This window comes from Mus pahari, chromosome 10 (genome assembly GCF_900095145.1).
Source record: "Mus pahari chromosome 10, PAHARI_EIJ_v1.1, whole genome shotgun sequence".
Classification (NCBI taxonomy): Eukaryota; Metazoa; Chordata; class Mammalia; order Rodentia; family Muridae; genus Mus; species Mus pahari.
The window spans coordinates 59,850,805-59,869,500 of record NC_034599.1 but is presented as its reverse complement, the minus strand read 5'-3'; the positions used below and the strand labels follow the sequence as shown (position 1 = coordinate 59,869,500).

The window sequence follows — 18,696 nt, the reverse complement described above, 5'->3', positions numbered from 1 at the left end:
TCACTACTTTATTAGTGGTAACACAGGGCCTTGTTTCTTAATAATTTTGAGTGGTTGGCACTGGGGCATCTCTCAGTGTGCCGTTCATTCTCTGGGCAGCCACATGCCTGGAAATCTCCACTAATACCTGCTACAGCTGGTAGAAGGAATTCTTCTCGCCCAGGTCTTAAGGCATCTGAATTGTAGTTCTTGATGTGTCCACTCTCCACAAGGAAATTAATTGATTATGCAGTTGGAATTTGTCTTACTTTTCTATTGCTGCGAAGACACCATGACTTATAAAAGAGTTTATTGGGGGCTTACAGTTCCAGAGGGTTGGTTAGAGTCCATGACAATCATGGCAGGGACTGTAGCAGCAGGAAGGCAGGCAGGCATGCATGGTGCTGGAGCAGTAGCTGAGAGAGTAGATCCATAGGCGGGTGGGGGGGGGACTGGAAATGTCATTGGCTTTTTAAACCTCAAAGCTCCAACCCCTGCTTCAGTGACACACATCCTCCAACAAGGCCACACCTTCTAATCTTTCCTAAACAATTCCACCAACTGAGGACCAAGCATTCAAATACATGAGCCTATAAGGGCCATTCTCATTCAAATCACAGTAGCAATTCCTGAGGTAGGCTCAGAAATAGGTAAATAACCCTGTGCACAAACCCTCCGCATCAGATCCCTCCTTTGTTCTAGCAGAGGGTAGGAAAGGACAAGGAGAAGCCCCCATGCTATCCTGCCAAGCCTTGAAGCCCTGGCTTCTTTAGCCAGTGAGATTACAGTGAGTTTATTGTGAGGGTCAGAGCCCTTGTCTGTCCTGCCACCCTGTTCCAGAGGAGAGGATAAAATGAGGTATCTGTAGAGGAAGTGGATGAACTTCCCTCTCTCAGAGGTGCTGTCTTTCTCTGCCCACCGAGAGCCCATAAAGTCTTTGAGCATCGTTCCTCTCTCTGCATAGGTCAGGCTCCGAGCCCCACCTCAGCCACCCACATCCTATGATTACTTTTTGTTTTTGTTTTTTTTTTGTTTTTTTGTTTTTTTGTTTTTTTTTGAGATAGGTTATCACTATGTGACCCGGGTTAGCCTTTAACTCACTGTGTAAATGAGGCTGGCTTCAAACTCCTGACCCTCCTGCCTTCTCCTCCCTGGTTCTGGAATTATAAGTGTGCATCTGGCTGGACATACTTTTTTTTTTTCAGTCTCAAAATCAATATATTGAGTGGCAGGCATTGCTCTGAGCTCTGGGGATTTAGCAAAAGACAAAACAGTCGTGGTCCTGTCCCCTTAGAGCTCCAGGGTCATTAGAGCTCCAGGGTCATTAAGAGAGTCAGAGGCAGGCGTTGATCAGACTCACAGGTACACAATTCGCAGAGTTGTCGTGATGGACTGTGTGGGGATCTGCTGCCCTCTTTGACATCTGTCTACAGTCCCAGCAGCTGGGCCCCTATAAGCAAAGTAAGGCAACGGCAGCGCCAGGCACTGCTAACCCGCCTCACATAGTAATGGCTTAATTCTCAGGGCAACCCTGCTAACCCGGTAGTGTCAATATCTCCCTCCTCCTACAGACCAGAGTGTCACTTACTTATATCTCTGCTCAGAGAAGTCAGCCCAGGCTCTCAGGGCTAGTGCACATGATGCTTGCATTCCTTGGCAAACTGCAAACTCTCCTACATTCCACTGAATTTCAAAAGGTGTTTCAATTTCATGAGGATAGGACAAAGGAACTAGAGTCATTTCTATCAAGTAAAATGTGGGTTAGGTACTAGCAAGAAGTGGTTAACATTAAGGATATGAGAGAACGGGATCTTCTTCTCTGAATGCTCTGCACTATGTAAACAGCACTTTAAAACGGAAGAAAAGAGAACTCACGTTGTCAGTTGTGTTCCCTTCTCTGTCTCCGGGGGGCCAGACAGAACGTTGAAGAAAGGTAAGAACCTGGTTCTGCTGGAGACGGTATGAAAGCAAAACCAGGTGTCACTGCGGGACAGAGGTCTAACTTGCTCTTCCCCCAGCTGTGGTGCCCCCTGCAGGGTTTGGCAGAGGAAGCAAATTACCTGTCTTTTTTTCTAGGATATTCGGGATGACATGGGGTAGACACGAGGCTGGGAGAGATTACCTGCTATGTCAAATTAAAGCAGCAGCCACTCATGTACGTGTGGGGAACGAGGAAAGGAGGAGTAGGCAGCTAGTAAGCACTAGACAGAGTTAGAGGACCAGGCACACTTGTTCTCTCGGTGTCTCAGATTCATCTAACTCTGTCTAGTGCTTGACATAGCTGCAGGGCACAGGACCCACACTGCCAGAGATCAGTGATGTGTTTATAAAAAAGATAAAGAGAGGAGGGGATATATTTAGTGGAGGTGTAGTCAGGTGTGGGGGAAGGGGGTGCCTCGGCGGGCCCATGTTGAGACCTCCCTTCCTGCTACGGGACCAACCAAATGACATTGGTTTAGTACAGAATAGAGTTTATTCAGGGCATGGGAGGGGAGTTAAGATCGTAGTAGAGGTGGAGAAAGGGAGGGGGAAGAGGAGGACAGAGCGCGAGCAGGAAGGCAAGAGCAAGAGAGATCGGAGGAGGCAAGCAGCTCCTTTTATAGTGAGTCAGGCATACCTGGCTGTTGCCAGGTAACTGTGGGGCGGAGCTTAGACAAAATGCTAACGAGGCTAGAGGTTTAAGAGGCTCAGGAGCCAACATCTTCAGTACCTTGTGATGTCTCCACATGATTTCCTAAGGGTTTTCTTTTGACTTAATAAAATACATTCCAAAATGCTTTCACGTTTGCTGAATATTTCCCTCCCGGGTCCTCAGTTTCAACTTGATTTTCATACTCACCCTACATCTAGGTGGAACGGGCGTTACTGTCTCGGCATTTACACTTATGGTTACACTTCCACCGTAGCTAGTGGAGCCTGGTGCTGATGCCTTTTGATCGCTTAAGCCCCACGTACTTTCTCTTGGTTTCTCAGAGCTTTCTGTTTCCCTCCATGTCTTTCCCCTCGTCTAAGCATGGAAGCCCTAAATGGCCTTGAATTCCTCCTATAGCTTAGTAACAAATTTGAGAAGTTCCCCCACTGACTCTGGTGGGGGTGGTCCCATGAGGTGTCTATGCTGTGTCCCTGGTGAAAAGTCTACCCCCTGGGGTTTGTTATGGGGCCCAGAACTTGTGCAATGCCCCATAAGCTTCTTAGAGGAGGCGGGTATTAGGCAGGATTGGCTATGTGTCCCCTGACATGCCCTTCATACCCTTGAATTAGGATTCCTAAGGGAGCTGGCAGGAGGAGAATGGGGTGTTCCCTGTGGTTCCACTTCAGACCTACTCTTCGAGACCCCAGATTCTGACAAGTTTCCGGAACTTGGAAGACACGGATGTTGAGGTCTGAAGGTAAATGATGTGTTTAGGTCGGAGGGTTCAGCCAGGTGCTAGCTCAGCTCTCCTCCACACACACAGGGGAAGGAGAGAGACCCTCTAGAATTCCTGTAGGAGGTGCACGTGGGCTGCGTTCCCGGCCAGGGGCAGGGGCTGGAGGAAGATGGGAGAGGTCGGGGTAGTCAAGGGCAACGGAGGAAGCTCACTTATCTCTACTCCTTTGATGGTTCTGCTCTGATACTCTAGGCCGGCACATCGGCACTTCCAGTTAATAAGGTTTTACAAAAAGCCTGGGAGAGTCTCTGGAGGCTCGTGCGTGGGTCCCTTGGAGCTGTGTGAAGTTAAATAAGCACACCTGGTCTCCTCTCAGGGTCTCTGTACCTCACCTGGGAGTTGTACTGGAGAGATCTATGTGTTACCCAGCCCACTCCTGAGATATTACTGTCCTATGCAAAACCAGGCATTTTAAAAATAATTGTTGCATAATATCTTTGGACATGGAGATTTAATGGATATTTGCCAAATCTGGACCTCAAGGCTCTTTATAAAACAAGGGTTCTTCGCGGGTCCTTCCTCCTGCATCTATAAAACTAAATCCCAGTGACTCCGAGTCTGTCTAATGCTTTTCCATAGACTTTATGTGTGTTTAGTCTTTCAGAATTCTTGTAACCCAATGTCATTACTATTTATATGGGTAATATTCATACAAATAAATCAAATTTAAATGTGCTGGGATATAGTTCAATTGGTACAGTGCTCACCCAGCATACACAAAAATTCTGGGTTCAATTCCTAGACCTTGCACAAAGTCGACACGGTGGCACGTGCTTATCCCAGCACTTGGGAGATGAAGGCAGGAGGATGAAAAGTTCAAGATCATCCTTGCCTGCATGTTGTGTTCAAAGCCAGGCTGGGCTACATGAAACCCTGTCTCAAGATTTACATTTAGATTATTGCAGCGTACACGTGGTAAAACAATCTTCTGGTCAAGTGTACAGTGAAGACGAAGTCCTCCCTGACTAGTGCTCCTCAGTTTCCCTTCCCCGGACATCCTTCCAGAGTTTGGTTTTGCATAACCAACAACACCCATGCCATGGTGGAGGCAGTAAGGTTAGCTTGCTCAGACGACACAGCTGGTAGGCAGTAGAGCTGAGAGTCCTGGCCTTTGGCCTTTGGCTCCATTTCTCATTTTCCTTCTACCAACCCAGACCATTCAATAAGATGCCCCATGTCCTCTCTGGCTGAGACAGTCCAAGAATTCCAAAAGAGTCTAAAACAAACCCCAGCTCCCAACAGCAAAAACTAGCCCACATGAGCAGGCAGAGTCTCAGAGACACCATCCACTGCTTTCTCTCGCTATCTATACTTTAAAAGCATGCCTCTCCAGCTCCATGTTGCCTTTGAGAAGTTGAGATTTGTGGCCTGGGCCTAAGTTATGGATTACTGAGCTCCCAGAAACCTAGGCTTGGGCCTGAGGGGTGCAGGGAGAGCCAGGAAAGACTCAGAGAATCCACAAAGCCCCCAGGCCTCACTCAGAAACTTGGACTGCTGGCATGTCTACAGAATACTGTCTCCTGAGAGCAGGCATTGCACCCTGGAGGGGAGGGGAGGAGTGGTTAGCTTCTTCAGAACAAGGTCTCAGACCTGACTGAAGCTTTGTGTCCCTGGGACCGCCATCACTCTACCTTTCTAGAAAGGAGAGTCCTAGATCTCAGAAGAAGGCAAATAACTCCTCTTTCCCTCTAGGTTTGGGGATAACCCCAGGCTGGGCTTCATGGAGAAATCTTTCCTGATTACTAACATGAATCCCAGAGCAGCCTCCGCCTCTCCCTGGACAGGATGAGAGGCTAACTGTAACCAGACCTAACTGGCCATCATGGGGAAACTGATCAGGATGGGGACACAGGAGAGGCGATTACTTCGACCAAAGAGGCTTCATTGGAGTCGCCTTGTTTTCCTCCTGGGAATGTTGATCATTGGTTCTACTTATCAGCACCTGAGGAGATCCCAGAATCCCCCCTCAGTGTGGACAAAGGTCTCCCCCCAGCAGCCTATTAAACTGGTCAGCAGAGACCTCCCCAATGATGAGATGACAGTGGCAGACAGTGACCCTCCAGAGGCTAGCTCTGAAGTGGAGGATGGGATGCTAGCAGCCCAAGACACGGTGATGATGGATGAAGCAGCACCTAGCATAGCAATGGAGGACACCCCCAATCCACCCAGAACAACCAAGATCCCTCCAATGTCACCAAAGAACAGTTATAGCCCTACAACAGCTGGCACAAGAAGACAAAAAGAAAACGTCCCACCCACACCTAGAGGAGCACCAAGTCACTTCATCTCAACTTCAGGCAGACAGAGGGTAAAGAGCTATATTCCAAAACCCAGGGGAGAGAGGAAGAACTCAAGCCCAACTCACACCAGGGAAAAAGGAAGGACGCATACCCCATCCCCAGCAGGTGCGCCTCTCACCATCAGCCCCACATCAACAGAGAGAGACAGTGAAACCATGGCAACCTATAGGCTGTTGGAGCCCAGATCTGAGAGAACCGCAGGAGAAACCACAGCAGCTTCTCTCAAGAGAATGGCTCTGAACACCGAGACTTCCTTAACACACGAAGTAGAAACAAACCTCGTGACTTCTTCAAGTTTGGTGGGAAAGAACACCCCGGGAAGTCTTAGAGGAGGGGAAAGAAATAGCTCTACCACTCCCCAGGGAGCAGTCCTGCAGCACACCCCTGCCACCCCTGAGGAGCAAATGACAGTAAGCACCAGGTTGGAGAGCATCCCAGCAACCATCGAAGGGTCTACTGCTGCCCGGAGAATTAGCAATCCCTTGTCCAGAACCAGCGCACCAGCCATTAGAATTGCCTCGGCCACCGACAGGGAAAAGAGACCTTTCACAGCACACAGCACCCTCATAACTCCCAAAGGCAAGGCAACCGTGAGCACACAGGTCCACCGCTGTGTGGTTGTGGAGCCAGCCCCAGCTGTACCCATGACCCCATCTCCAGGCGTGACAAGCATCCTGTTCCCAGAGACACCTAGTTCCGGTCCCTCGGCTTTGCCACCCGGCTGGCCAAATCTCCACCCCAAGGCGGAGTATCCTCCAGACCTGTTCAGTGTAGAGGATCGACGACAGGGCTGGGTGGTCCTACACATCTTTGGTATGATGTATGTGTTCGTGGCCTTGGCCATTGTGTGTGATGAGTACTTTGTCCCAGCCTTGGGAGTCATCACACACAAGCTGCAGATCTCTGAAGATGTGGCAGGGGCCACATTCATGGCTGCTGGAGGCTCGGCCCCCGAGCTCTTCACCTCTCTCATTGGTGTCTTTATCTCCCACAGCAATGTGGGTATCGGTACCATCGTGGGCTCTGCTGTGTTCAACATCCTTTTTGTTATTGGCACCTGTGCCCTCTTCTCCCGGGAGATCCTCAACCTCACCTGGTGGCCCCTGTTCCGAGACGTCTCCTTCTACATCCTTGACTTGTCTATGCTCATTGTCTTCTTCCTGGATAGTCTCATTGCCTGGTGGGAGAGCCTGCTGCTGCTGCTGGCCTACGCTCTCTATGTGTTCACCATGAAGTGGAACAAGCAGATTGAGCTCTGGGTGAAAGAGCAGCTTAGCAGGAGGCCAGTAGCCAAAGTCATGGCCCTGGGAGACATCAGCAAGGTAAGGCAGTCTAGTTCCAGCTTTCCCAGGCCTCTTTGGTGTGAAAGGGTAGGAGGAAGCTAAGGATGAAAGAAAGAGCGGAGCGCAAGACTGCAAGAGGCAGCTGCTCCCTTTCCCTGGCTGTTCTGTGCTCTGCCATCAGAACCTGTGGCCATGGCTCTACCCCAACCATCCTAAATACAGGTCCTGGTTATGATCCTTATTCTTCAGGAAAGAAACTGAAGCTAGAAGAGAAGTTAAAACATTCATCCAGGGTCACACGGCAAGCAGGCAGTGGAATCATGATTTGAATCCAGCTCAGACTGATAGATGTCTGGAAATGCCATTTGAGCCGGCTTTGGAGGAAGAAGAGAGACATAGCAGGGTGGGCGGGAAAATGCTAATCTCTTCTGAGTACAGGGGGTTCGGGGTTTAGGTGGCCCCGTTATTTTCAAGTATGTTTGTTCACAGGCTGGACTTGGAAAGAGTGTGGCTTAGGTGGAGTCTGTGGAGGGAAGGGGTTTTTCCCATTTAATATTGGAGATGAGGGGAGCCCCACTCACTCACTGACAAGCCAGCCCCCAGGCAGAGCCCTCAGTATGTACTGGAGCCCTGATAGCAGACATGCCAATGCTGGGACTTCTCTGCACCCCTCCCCGGGGGGGGGGGTTCCCTGCTTAAATCCATTGGATGGTTCAGAGACTTGAAAGATGACATCATATTGAGGAGGTGAGCTCTGAAAGCAAATCCCAAAGAGGGACCCCAATCTTTCCTGTTCCTGGAGAGTGAGTTTGGGTAAAGGTTGGCTCATAGCTTTTAGTGGGAGCAGAATCTTTTGCGCAAAGAGCATAGGATTTAGCTACTTAATCCCTAGCGGTTTTGATGAGTGGACAGGACGTCTGCCAACCTCTGCAGCAGGAGGCAAGGGATTGTGCTGCTTCCTTTAGAACTTTTGAAGTAACACGGTGTTTTGGTCAGAGCATGGACCCCTGAGTTCTAATCTGATGCCGCTTTTCAATTAACGGCAGGACCTGAGCAGGTCTCTTCCCGACCCTTTCCCAGTCTCTAGGGTAAATGATAGAGTCCACTTAATTACCAAAAGGTTCTAACTCTGACTTCTATGATAATGTCTGAGTCCAATGAGTCCAGTTCTGACAAGTCCCACAGTGGTCATTCCTCCATTAGTCATTTACACAGGGCACAGACAGGGGGAAAGTCCTGCCTGGGGTCACAGTGCCGGCTGGGTCAGAACTACCGTCGGACTCTCTAATCACCCTGTTTCCTGTCAGGCTGCTCCTCTAGGAAGCCACGGGCTTAGAGAGAGGGTGACTCCTTGCTGTGTAATTCACGCTGAGGAAGCAGGAACCTCTGTGGACAGGCGTCCTTATGGAGTCCTGGCTTCTCTGAGAAGATCTCTGTGTGTATCAGGGCAACAGTGTTCAAAACCCCTCTGACCTGCCTCCTGGCTCTTTGTAATGATTCTGCTTTCCTTGAAACTCAACACACTCTGGAATTACTGCTGCACTTGAGCAAGGCCATCAAAGCAAAGCTTGCTAAGTGAGTGATGAAAAACCCATAATTTTAATAGAGAATTTGTCCAACTTAATTGTCCAGGGCCAATAGTAGCAGCTCTTTGCCAAGCAGTGAGCAGGGGCTGATTGCAACTGTGTTCTTACTTTGTGTTGAAACTAATTCAGTAGGACTTTTAATTGACAGTATTATTGATGAAATGTTGAATTATTAACTATACTTGAAGGTAAATCCTACAGTACTTAACATATGGATGCATTGGATTTGCCATGAATAATGTCCATGTAAGAATAAGTATAAATGTTGGGCAGTGGTGGTGGCACACGCCTTTAATCCCAGAACTTGGGAGGCAAAGGCAGGCAGATTTCTGAGTTCGAAGCCAGCCTGGTCTACAAATTGAGTTCCAGGACAGTCAGAGCTACACAGAGAAACCCTGTCTAAAAAAAAAAAAAAAAGAAAGAAAGAAAGAAAGAAGGAAAAAAAGAATAAGTATAACTCAAAACTCAAAACTATAGCTGTTTAAAAATGATTTAAAGTTCCATTCTGGGGTGACTTTAAGCTACAGAGAGATCAAACCACCTTCTTTTGTGTCTGAATTTAACTGGCTATGAGCTGATCACACAGCTATGATCTGATCAGAGGGACTTAAGTTATACTGTATCTCACCATCAGTGAGAGGACAAGCCACTATGTTGATCCATAAAGCAGTTCTATGCAAACTCAGTCTTTGGTGTAGCAAACCATACTGGTTTTCAATCTTTGTGGCTTAATGGAAGCCTGTGCCTGGCCTGCAAAGTGTTTCTCCTTACCGATAAGCCATGAGAGCAGCCTCCTCTTCTCCTTTCTCTCCCTCTCCGCCCTCTCACTGGATAGTGGCTCTCCTGGATCACTGGGTCCCTTTAGTTAAACGTCATTGGAAAAGACGGGGCTCAGAGAAACCAGCCTTCTCCATCAACCATGGCTCTGAACTTGAGAAGTCCGGAGAGAAATGCTCAGAACAGAATGCGACATAAAACAATCACCCAGCTCAGAAACCTGGCCGCACCACACCTGTCGTCGGGTGAAAGTTCAGGCCCTCTGCTGGGAGAACACCCGCACATATCCATGCGCTGCCCCTACTCATGGTGGAGCTATTTACTTCCTAGCTACAGGGATGCCATGGAGCTGTGAAAGAGAGGTGTGGGGTAGCTTGCAGAGCAGAAGGTTTTTATTGCCTGGCTTTAGCAGAGTCTGCTGTTGCCTGGGGTGTCTCACCCCATTCACAGCAATATGATTTGTGGCTCCCTCACAAGATTCTCTTCCTTGATGCTAACTGTATCCCTCACACGGCCTTTCATTTAGGTACTTAACTAATAAACAGTGTGCACGGTTCCTCGGCTTGCCCATGGATCAGGGGATAGTTAACAGGACACCTGAGTTAAAACCCAAATATACTGATTCACCATCATCACTAACTATCACTGACTAGCCGTGTGTCTTTGGCCAGGTTAAGTGCCTACTCTGAGCCCCTGTCTCCTCATATGTAAGCTAGGGATAACAGTCTAGTTTTGTAGAATTTAATAAGAAATTGTTGCAGGGTGATGGTGCACAACTTTAATCCCAGCACACAGGAAACAGGGGCAGGTGGATCTATGAATTCAAGGTCAACAGCATGGTCTATGTAGTGTGAGTTCCAGGACAGTCAGGGTTACACAAAACTCTGTCTCAAAAAAGAAAGAGAAAGGGAGAGGGAGAGGGGGAGAGGGAAGGAGAGAGAGGGATTGTAAAGGCACAGGTATATGGAATGACCCTCATTAGCGTGGATTCCCTTCCTGACTCCTCCCTTCCGCTGAAGGGAGTTCCAGACTTCCCAGAACTGGCCCTGAAGAGACTGAACTAAATACATACAGAATAAGACTCTGGGCTCAGACTTTGGGTCACACTTAGCTTTCCCACCCAGTGGCAATGCAGAAGCAGATGTGCAGAGGGAGGGGAAGGAGCTCGTGTTCTTTGTTTGTTTGTTTGTTTTGGTTTTGGTTTTTTCGAGACAGGGTTTCTCTGTGTAGCCCTGGCTGTCCTGGAACTCACTCTGTAGACCAGGCTGGCCTCGAATTCAGAAATCCGCCTGCCTCTGCCTCCCAAGTGCTGGGATTAAAGGCGTGCTCCACCACTGCCCGGTGTGGTGTCTTTTTTCTCACCTGTGTTTCTCTCCTGGTCAGGGCTTCACCACTAGCTCTGCTCCGTGGCACCCAGCATGCCTTGGTATCAGGCCATAAAAAACTGCTGCTCTGCAAGCTGTCTCACACCTCTCTTCTCCTTCACAGCTCCATGGCATCCCGGTAGCTAGGAAGTAAATAGCTCCGGGCAGCCACATGGGTATGTGCGGGTTTTCTCTAAGCGGAGGGTCTGAAAATAGCTCCACAGTGAGTAGGGGCAGCAGTATGGTTATGTACGGGTGTTCTCCTACTGGAGGGCCTGAACTTTTACCTGACAGGTGTGGCCAGGTTTCTGAGCTGGGTGGTCATTTTATGTCGCATTCTGTTCTGAGCACACAATCAGAGAGAAGAGGTTTCTTGGGAGCTATGATTCTAATAAAATATATTTAAGACTATTTCCAGAAAAAATGATTTAGTATTGATCATATATATATATATATATATATATATATATATATATATAATTTTTACATCTTTACATCTATTTAGTGTGTGTGTTACATGCCTTCTTATGCCACAGTACATGTGTGGAGATCATGTGGGTCCTAGTGGATGAATCTCAGGTCATGAGACCTGCCCCTTTGAGCCATCTCAGCAGCCTATGGACAGTATTTTAGAGTCTCTTTTGACACTTAAGGCAGCATTATCGGGTTCACATCTACTGGTGTAAGGTGCCTTTTACGATCCCCAGTATGGCGATGGTAAATGTCTGCATGGCTGTCAACAGTCTCATTTATCTCTCTTTGAAACTTTATGTTGGGTGTTGAAGTACTTTGTGTGCTGTTTCTGGACTCAGATTACAAATATCTGAACTTCTTTAGCCATGAGTACTCACAGAGAGCCAACATTCTACGGAGAACTTATTGGCACCCATGGGTGACAGACCCTTCACTGCTTAGCCAGAAAGGACCAGCCAGGGTCAGAAGAGCAGCCCTACGGAGTGCCAATAGCAAAGGGGGTGTAAGGATATGAGTCCTTACAGAAACCCATTCTATGTTCCACCAAAGAATCCCTCAGGATGTGAGACTCTGAGGAAAGCCTGGCACTTGGTCCTGAACATGCCGTGGCCTGTTCTGTCCCCAGCAGGAATCTTCTTCGACCTGCAAGACACACCCAGGCAAAGCAGGATGGATGGTCTTCCTATCTCCTGTCAGGATTGATATTTGTCTTGGGGGGTCATATCTGTGGCCTGTATAGCCAGCTGCTTGCTGTAGAATGGGGAGCCTATGGATAAAATGCAGCCATCTTGGTCCCTCCTACCTCTGTGGCTGTGGGTCCCATTCATGTTAGGTTCCAGAGAAGCTACTGTGCTCTAAGAGAGCTCATCTTGGCTGGGCTGAGGGATGTCCTTCAACTGTTTAACTAGTCCTTGATGTCCTTCTAATTGTCAGAATAAGATAGAAGGAATCTCTCTCTCTCTCTCTCTCTCTCTCTCTCTCTCTCTCTCTCTCTCTCTCTCTCTCTCATTGTTACAGCTCACAATGGCCTCCAGCGCTGGTCCCAGTTGAATCCTCAGTCTTTGAATCACTGCAGCCCAATGGTAGAGTGCTTGCCTGAGTGTATAACTGGATGAAGTTTTTAGAGTTCCCCAAACAGGCAGTGCCAGCAGATGACACAAGAGACAATTATTAATAGCACAGCACGAACATCCACACAAGTCTATTCCAACTGCTTGTTGTTTCCACAGATACATGTGTGCCTGAAGCGGTGTTTCAGGCATCCATACAACACAGTGATATTTTCTCCCATGGAACATGATGGGATTAAATATCAGAGTAATATTTGTGGTGCTCTATGAAGAACAGCATGCATTCTAGATGCTCTGCCACCTGAACTAATTAGAGAACAACTCCAACAAGCAACTGCTTAGTGAGGGGGCATAGAAGTGAGAGTGGTAGTTAATAAGGGGATTTCAGAGTGTGAGGAGTTACTGTGAGGGAAACGCACAAGGATAGGGTAGTGAGGACCCTCCCTGAGGGGGAACAGGGGAGGCTAAAGAGTGGGCTTCAGGATAGAACTGGGCAAACATTCCTGCAGGAAGGAAGAACACTCTCAAAGGCCCAGGGCTGGAGGAACCCGGCACATCAGTGCCGTTAGTGGTCAAGGCAGGGGGACTGGGAACTGGGTACCGAGTTTGGGGTTCATTTGAGGCACAGGAAGAGAGGATCAGACTCCTGTTCCAGAGGTTCTCATCCCCAAACTGCTGTGTAGAGAATGAGTTATAGGTGCACAGCAAAGGAAGGAGGAGTAGCAACAAGTCTGACTAGGAGCTGTTGGAGCACCCAGCTTCCAGCTGTGCGTGTGTGTTTGCATGTGCACGCACGCATATGCACACCGTAGTCTTATCTTATTCCCAAGGGATGCATGTCATGATCCCTACTGGACAGATCTAAGATTTATATCGTTTACTTTATAGGTCTTTTCTTTGGCATAACTAAAATTTATGTACCATTATGTTTGCTTTCAAGCCCTTGCTAAATAAGATAAGGGTTGTTTGAGTACAAGCACTGCAAAGTGAGGACGGTCCGATAACTAAGGTAACTGCTAAAGGACTGGTGGGCGGGTAGCAAATATACTGTGGACACACTGAACACAGATGGTTCATGTCCCTGGCAGGATTTTCGGGGACAGCCTGAGAGTGCATTAAGCTACTCAGAACACCATACAATTTAGAAGTTACAATTTGTTTGTTTCTGGAACTTTCCATCAACTAGGTCTGGACCCCAATTGAATGCAGGACACTGAAACCAAGGGAAGTGAACCTGCATCTCACATGCACACAGGCACACACATATGTGCACACAGCCGTCTGTGGAGACGTTATCGTCTGAACTTGGCAATGAGGAGGGAGGGTGGGAGAAGTCTAGGGTGGGGCTGAGCTCTTTGGCGTAAGCAGAGAGTGATCCAGCCACAAAGAAAGAGAATCCCGGAGGGGAAATGAAAATCATTTCAGGAAACTCAGGAACTCTGTTCAGGAGTGGTAAGCCTGGGCTCTTCTGTGGCTACCAAGGAGACGATTGCACACAGGAGCCTGAAGATGGGGCATCAGGTCTGGATGTGAAGTGTGAATCTGTGGGTCCATAACAAATGTCACAGTCAAGGGAGGTCCAAAGAACTGAGATGAGAGAGAAAGAGCAGACCCTGTCTTATACTCGCAGCCTGTCAGGTCTGTGATACGGTGACAAATCAAACACACTTCTGGCTCTCCTGGAGCTCAGCTTAATGGAGGAACTGGAGCTGGTCCAGCCTTTGTGGTACCTGATACTTATTAAGAAGGAGAATATAAAACCATTTCTACAAAATTAGGCAGTAGAGGGAGAGAGGCCCTGCAACCTAAGCCTCATCAGCTTCACAGTAACACGTCCTCCTTGGTGGGGAAGATGGAGGCGTCAAAGCCAATAGTTACAGCATCATGTAGAAATGTTTTGGCAAGTGTTCAGGGACTTCAGAGGGTCAGGGAGGTCTGGTAGAGCGGGATACAGGAGGCTGTCCTGAAGGAGTGTGGTCTTGCCAACCTGAGCTGAGGTTGGACCAGAGGAACGGGATGTCTGTGAGGAAGGAGACTGCAGCTGTGCCATACAGGGCGTGGCCCCTGGCCCCAGCAGCTGATCACTTGAAATGAGTGCAGAAGAGGAAGTGTGAGATGCCCACCCAGCACTAGGCATTCCAAAAAGAATGCAAAACAGTGCAACTTCTTCACGTCCATTGCGTCGCAGGGGCACACCTAGAGGACTGCAGAGATAGCTCAGTGGTAGATTACTCCTCTGATCTTGATCCCTGGCACGATAACCACAACAAAGTTTAGCTGGGCGGTGGCGGTGGCACACAGCTTTAATTCCAGCACTCAGGAGACAGACAGACAGATCTCTATGGGTTCAAGGCCAGCCTGGTCTACAGAGTCAACTTCAGAACAGCCAGGGCTGTCTCAAAGTAAAAAGCAGGTTATGAGAATGAGTCACAGGCTGGGTGGGGCGGCACGTGTGCTTTATCCCAGCGTTTGGGAGGCCGAGGCAGGCAGAGCTCTGTGTGTTCCAGGCCAGTCAGTGCTGCACAGTGAAACCCTTTCAAAATGCAAAAACAAAACTAAGCCGAGCAAAAGAAAACCCGGTGCTGCACTGTGGATGAGCAGGGGACCCTCTCTCTCGGGGACAGTGGGGTTCTAGAACACAGTGTGACTGATGTACTCGAAAGTCACTGTGGCTGAGGGGTGAAGAATAAACCTGGAGAGTGGAGAGTGGAGGCCCAACTGAGCAGCCTGGGCCCAGGCCTGCTGACTGGCTTACTGGTATGTGCTATAAGGCAGACAGAGGAATATGCTCACAGCTACTTCTAATTCCAGTTCCAGGGGTCCAACACCACTTTCTGACCTTCTTGAGCACAAGGCACCCCATGATACAGATACACACGTGAAGGCAAAAACACTCGTTCATATTAAACAAACCGTTTTTTAAAAGGTCGACATAAGTGTGTTGATCTGAGTTTGATTCCTGGAACCCACAAAAAGTTGAAAGAGAATCAACTCTGCAAAGTTGTCTTCAGACTTACACACACACACACACACACACACACTCACACTCACACACAATCAAGCCTCCACACAAAGCAACAATAATATACAAAATATAGTCATTTAAAAAAAAAAAAGAAATGGCTGAGAGTTGCATAAGTGTGTGGCTCAGTATTCAAGGCAAGGAGAGGCTAAACAGCAAGATCATGCACCCCACCCCCACCCCACAAAGGGCTTCAAAGCTAGAAGTGCATACTGAGACTGCCCATGAGCACACAGAGAGTTATTTTAGCTTGAATAAAACTGAGCAGCAGAAAAACCATTAGGGATGTGCACTGTGGAGCGAAGGTCAGTCTCTTGGCTCTCTGTGGACAGAGCAAACCATTCCGAAGTGTAGCCTGCCCCCACTCGCCTGCCTCCAGCGGACTCGGTGGGAGAAAGCTGAGGTGGACACACAGTGATCAGTGAGGGGGGGGGTGGGCAGTGGCAGCTAGTGCTGTAGGCTGCCACCTCCTTCTCGGTAATCTCTCAGGTGTGCGCTAGAGGAGCTTATTGAAGCTCCCTTTCACGCTCAGCTTGGTCATTTCAGCTCTGCGGCACTCACCTAGTGACCACTCATTCTTTACCAGTGAGTACCAGCCACCCCAGCCTTCCCTACCCTTCAAATGTTGTCACTACGTCCACTGCAGGAAGCCTTTCTGAGCACCTCACACGGCAGCACCACGTATGCCCCTTTTATTGTGACCCACGCTCTTCTTTGCTTGCATCTGTGTGACAGATAGGTCTCAACTCCTTTCTGAATGCAAACTCTGTGTCCTCAATATCTTTTCTCCCCCTAACCACCAACACAGCCCCTTATCTAGCACAGTGCATGTGCTCACTATACGAGCGGAGTGACGGGACTGGATGGGAGGGTAGTCTGTGGTCAGGTGGTATTTTCAGAGCTGAACAGAGGCGGATTTCTGAGTTCAAGGCCAGCCTGGTCTACAAAGTGGGTCCCAGGACAGCCAGAACTATACAGAGAAACCCTGTCTTGAAAAAAACCAAAAAACCAAAACACCAAAAAACCAAACAGAGCTGAACAGAGAAGGAAGCTGTTCTGCTCCTGAGTCTTAGTGGCCAATGAGGGAAGCAGAGGGATGTAAAGATAGTCACTAAGGCAACTGTACCTAAAGATAGTGTTACAGGCCACCTGGGATTGTCTGTGACCCCTCCTTACCTTTGTTGAGAGCTACAGGTCAGGGGACCAGAGATGACTGCATCAAAAGATCACTACATGGTAAAAACAAAAACAAAAACAAACAAATAAACAAAAAACCAGACAGACAAATGTAGGCTCTAGGGGATGGTAGTTTACTTCTGTAAAGCACCCCATAAAGGGGGCTGAGGTAGGAGGATCACCACAAAGGCCAGCCTGGGCTCCATAGTGAGTTCTAGGCTAAGTTAGCCTGGGCTACATGGTAAACCCATCTCTAAAAATAAATGAAAGACTGGACTCTAGTTGAGTAGCCAATTCAAGGTTACAAATGCAAAGAGAGTGAGTCTGGTGGGCTTCAAGTTTCTTCAAATTTGACCTCACTCCTCAGCAGGCAGTCCCACAGCTCCCCTAAAACACAAGCACCGATCCGATCCCACAGCAAGACTTTTTTTTTTTTTTTTTTAAATAAGTAGCCTGGTTATTTTTTTTAAAAGATTTATTTATTGTTATATGTAAGTACACTGTAGTCTTCAGACACACCAGAAGAGGGCATCGGATCTCATTGCGGATGGTTGTGAGCCACCATGTGGTTGCTGGGATTTGAACTCAGGACCTTTGGAAGAGCAGTCAGTGCTCTTACCCACTGAGCCATTTCACCAGCCCACAGCAAGACTTTTGAATCACAAGATGTGCTAATGCTGTTCAACTTTCAAGGGGAAAGTGAGGTTGAGGGTGGGGTCTAGCTTAAAGGGTCATGGAGAAAGCTTTATACAAGAATCCACCCCGGTTTTCTGAGCAAGAACAAATGATACGAACCAGGTTAGCAGAGAAGGACAGAGAGAACATCTTTGGCAGAGGGAAAGGGCATGAACAGGGGGAGGAGTAAGAATTGATGAAGTGAATCTATCATCCACATAGTAAATATACTGCATCTTTATCATGTCTGTTCACATGCAAAGAAATTGGGGGGAATGCTAGGGCAGAAATGAATAGGCACCTATAAGAGGAGGCTGGAGAGATGGCTCGGAGGTTAAGAGCACAGTCTGTTCTTCCAGAGGTCCTGAGTTCAAATCCCAGCAACCACATGGTGGCTCACAACCATCTATAATGGGAACTAGCACCCTCTTCTGCTGCACAGGTATATACGCAGGCAGAACACTGTATACATAATAAATAAATTTAAAGAGATGAACAGAGGATGGTGACATTTAAATGGAGACCTGAAGTAAAAGGGGAGAGGAGCCAAAATAGGGCAAATAGCAGGAGGAGGAGGAATAAGACGAGGAGGAGGGGGAGGAAGAGAGAAGGAGGAGGAAGAGGAGGAGGAGGAAGAAGAGGGGATGAGGAGGAGGAGGGGGAGGGGAGGATGAGAAGAAGGAGGTGGGGAGGAGGAGGAGGGGGAGAAGGGGAAGGGGGAGGGGGAGCCTGGGATGTGCTTTCCAGGCAGGTGAAACATTTGAGAAAAGGTGTCGGGCATGTTGAGACATTTTCTTAGGACAGATTAGATCCTGGGGTGTTTTGGGGTTGCAGTAGCAGCTTCCCTAGAGGGAAGGACAGGAAGGACAGGTAGAGATGAAAAGGCAGGGTCTCTCCATGACATCTTGTGACTCATCTTGACCTCTGTTCCCCTCCGCAGCCCAGTGAGGATGCCATCGAGGAAAATGAGCAACAGGACAGCAAGAAGCTGAAGGTGGGTGATGTGTGCAGCTCGCCCAGCGGGGGCAGTGCAGCATCCCAGTTTGAGCAGGGACATTGCAGGATCTCAGCATATGTCTGAACACCAGGTTGCTGTGGTCCTGATGCTGTGCAACCTGGTCAACTCAGGGAGGCCTGGGAGGCTCCTGGGAGACACCAGGGTGACCCGGGAAGGAGCAGGCTGTGTGGTGAGAGCCTCTAGGCTCCACATGGTGCTAGTTTGGGAACTAAATTCTTAACATCTGTCCCAGACAATCAGATTCTATATCTACAAGATGCGATTTGGACTAGAGAAACTCAAGTTCTAATCTCCAATCCCAATGTTGATTGATAGAATTTCTATTACTGATAGCTTCAGCATATCCAGAGCTAAGGGACTAGGGGGCAGGGCCTAAGGTTTCTGAAAGACTGGCGGAAGGAGTTATAGGAGCTTTGAAAGGAGGCAGGATGGCAAACACCGAAGTGGATGCTCACACCCAGCTATTGGATAGAACACAGTGTCCCCAATGGAGGAGCTAGAGAAAGTACCCAAGGAGCTGAAGGGGGCTGCAACCCTGTAGGTG

The 18,696-nt window shown here is 48.5% G+C and overlaps 1 protein-coding gene across 4 annotated transcripts in view; it reads left to right on the top strand.

The window, feature by feature from the left end:
- Nucleotides 1-5,229: 5,229 nt before the first annotated feature.
- Nucleotides 5,230-18,696, top strand: part of Slc24a1 (solute carrier family 24 member 1) — a 27,377-nt gene continuing 13,910 nt past the window's right edge. For 3 of the 4 annotated variants that reach the window (XM_021207911.1, XM_021207909.1, XM_029543665.1), the window contains exons 1-2: nt 5,230-7,029; nt 18,075-18,128. In XM_021207911.1, the coding sequence (XP_021063570.1) occupies nt 5,230-7,029; nt 18,075-18,128 (1,854 nt within the window). The remainder of the gene's footprint in view (nt 7,030-18,074; nt 18,129-18,696) is intronic. The other variant, XM_021207910.1, reaches the window with a different exon arrangement.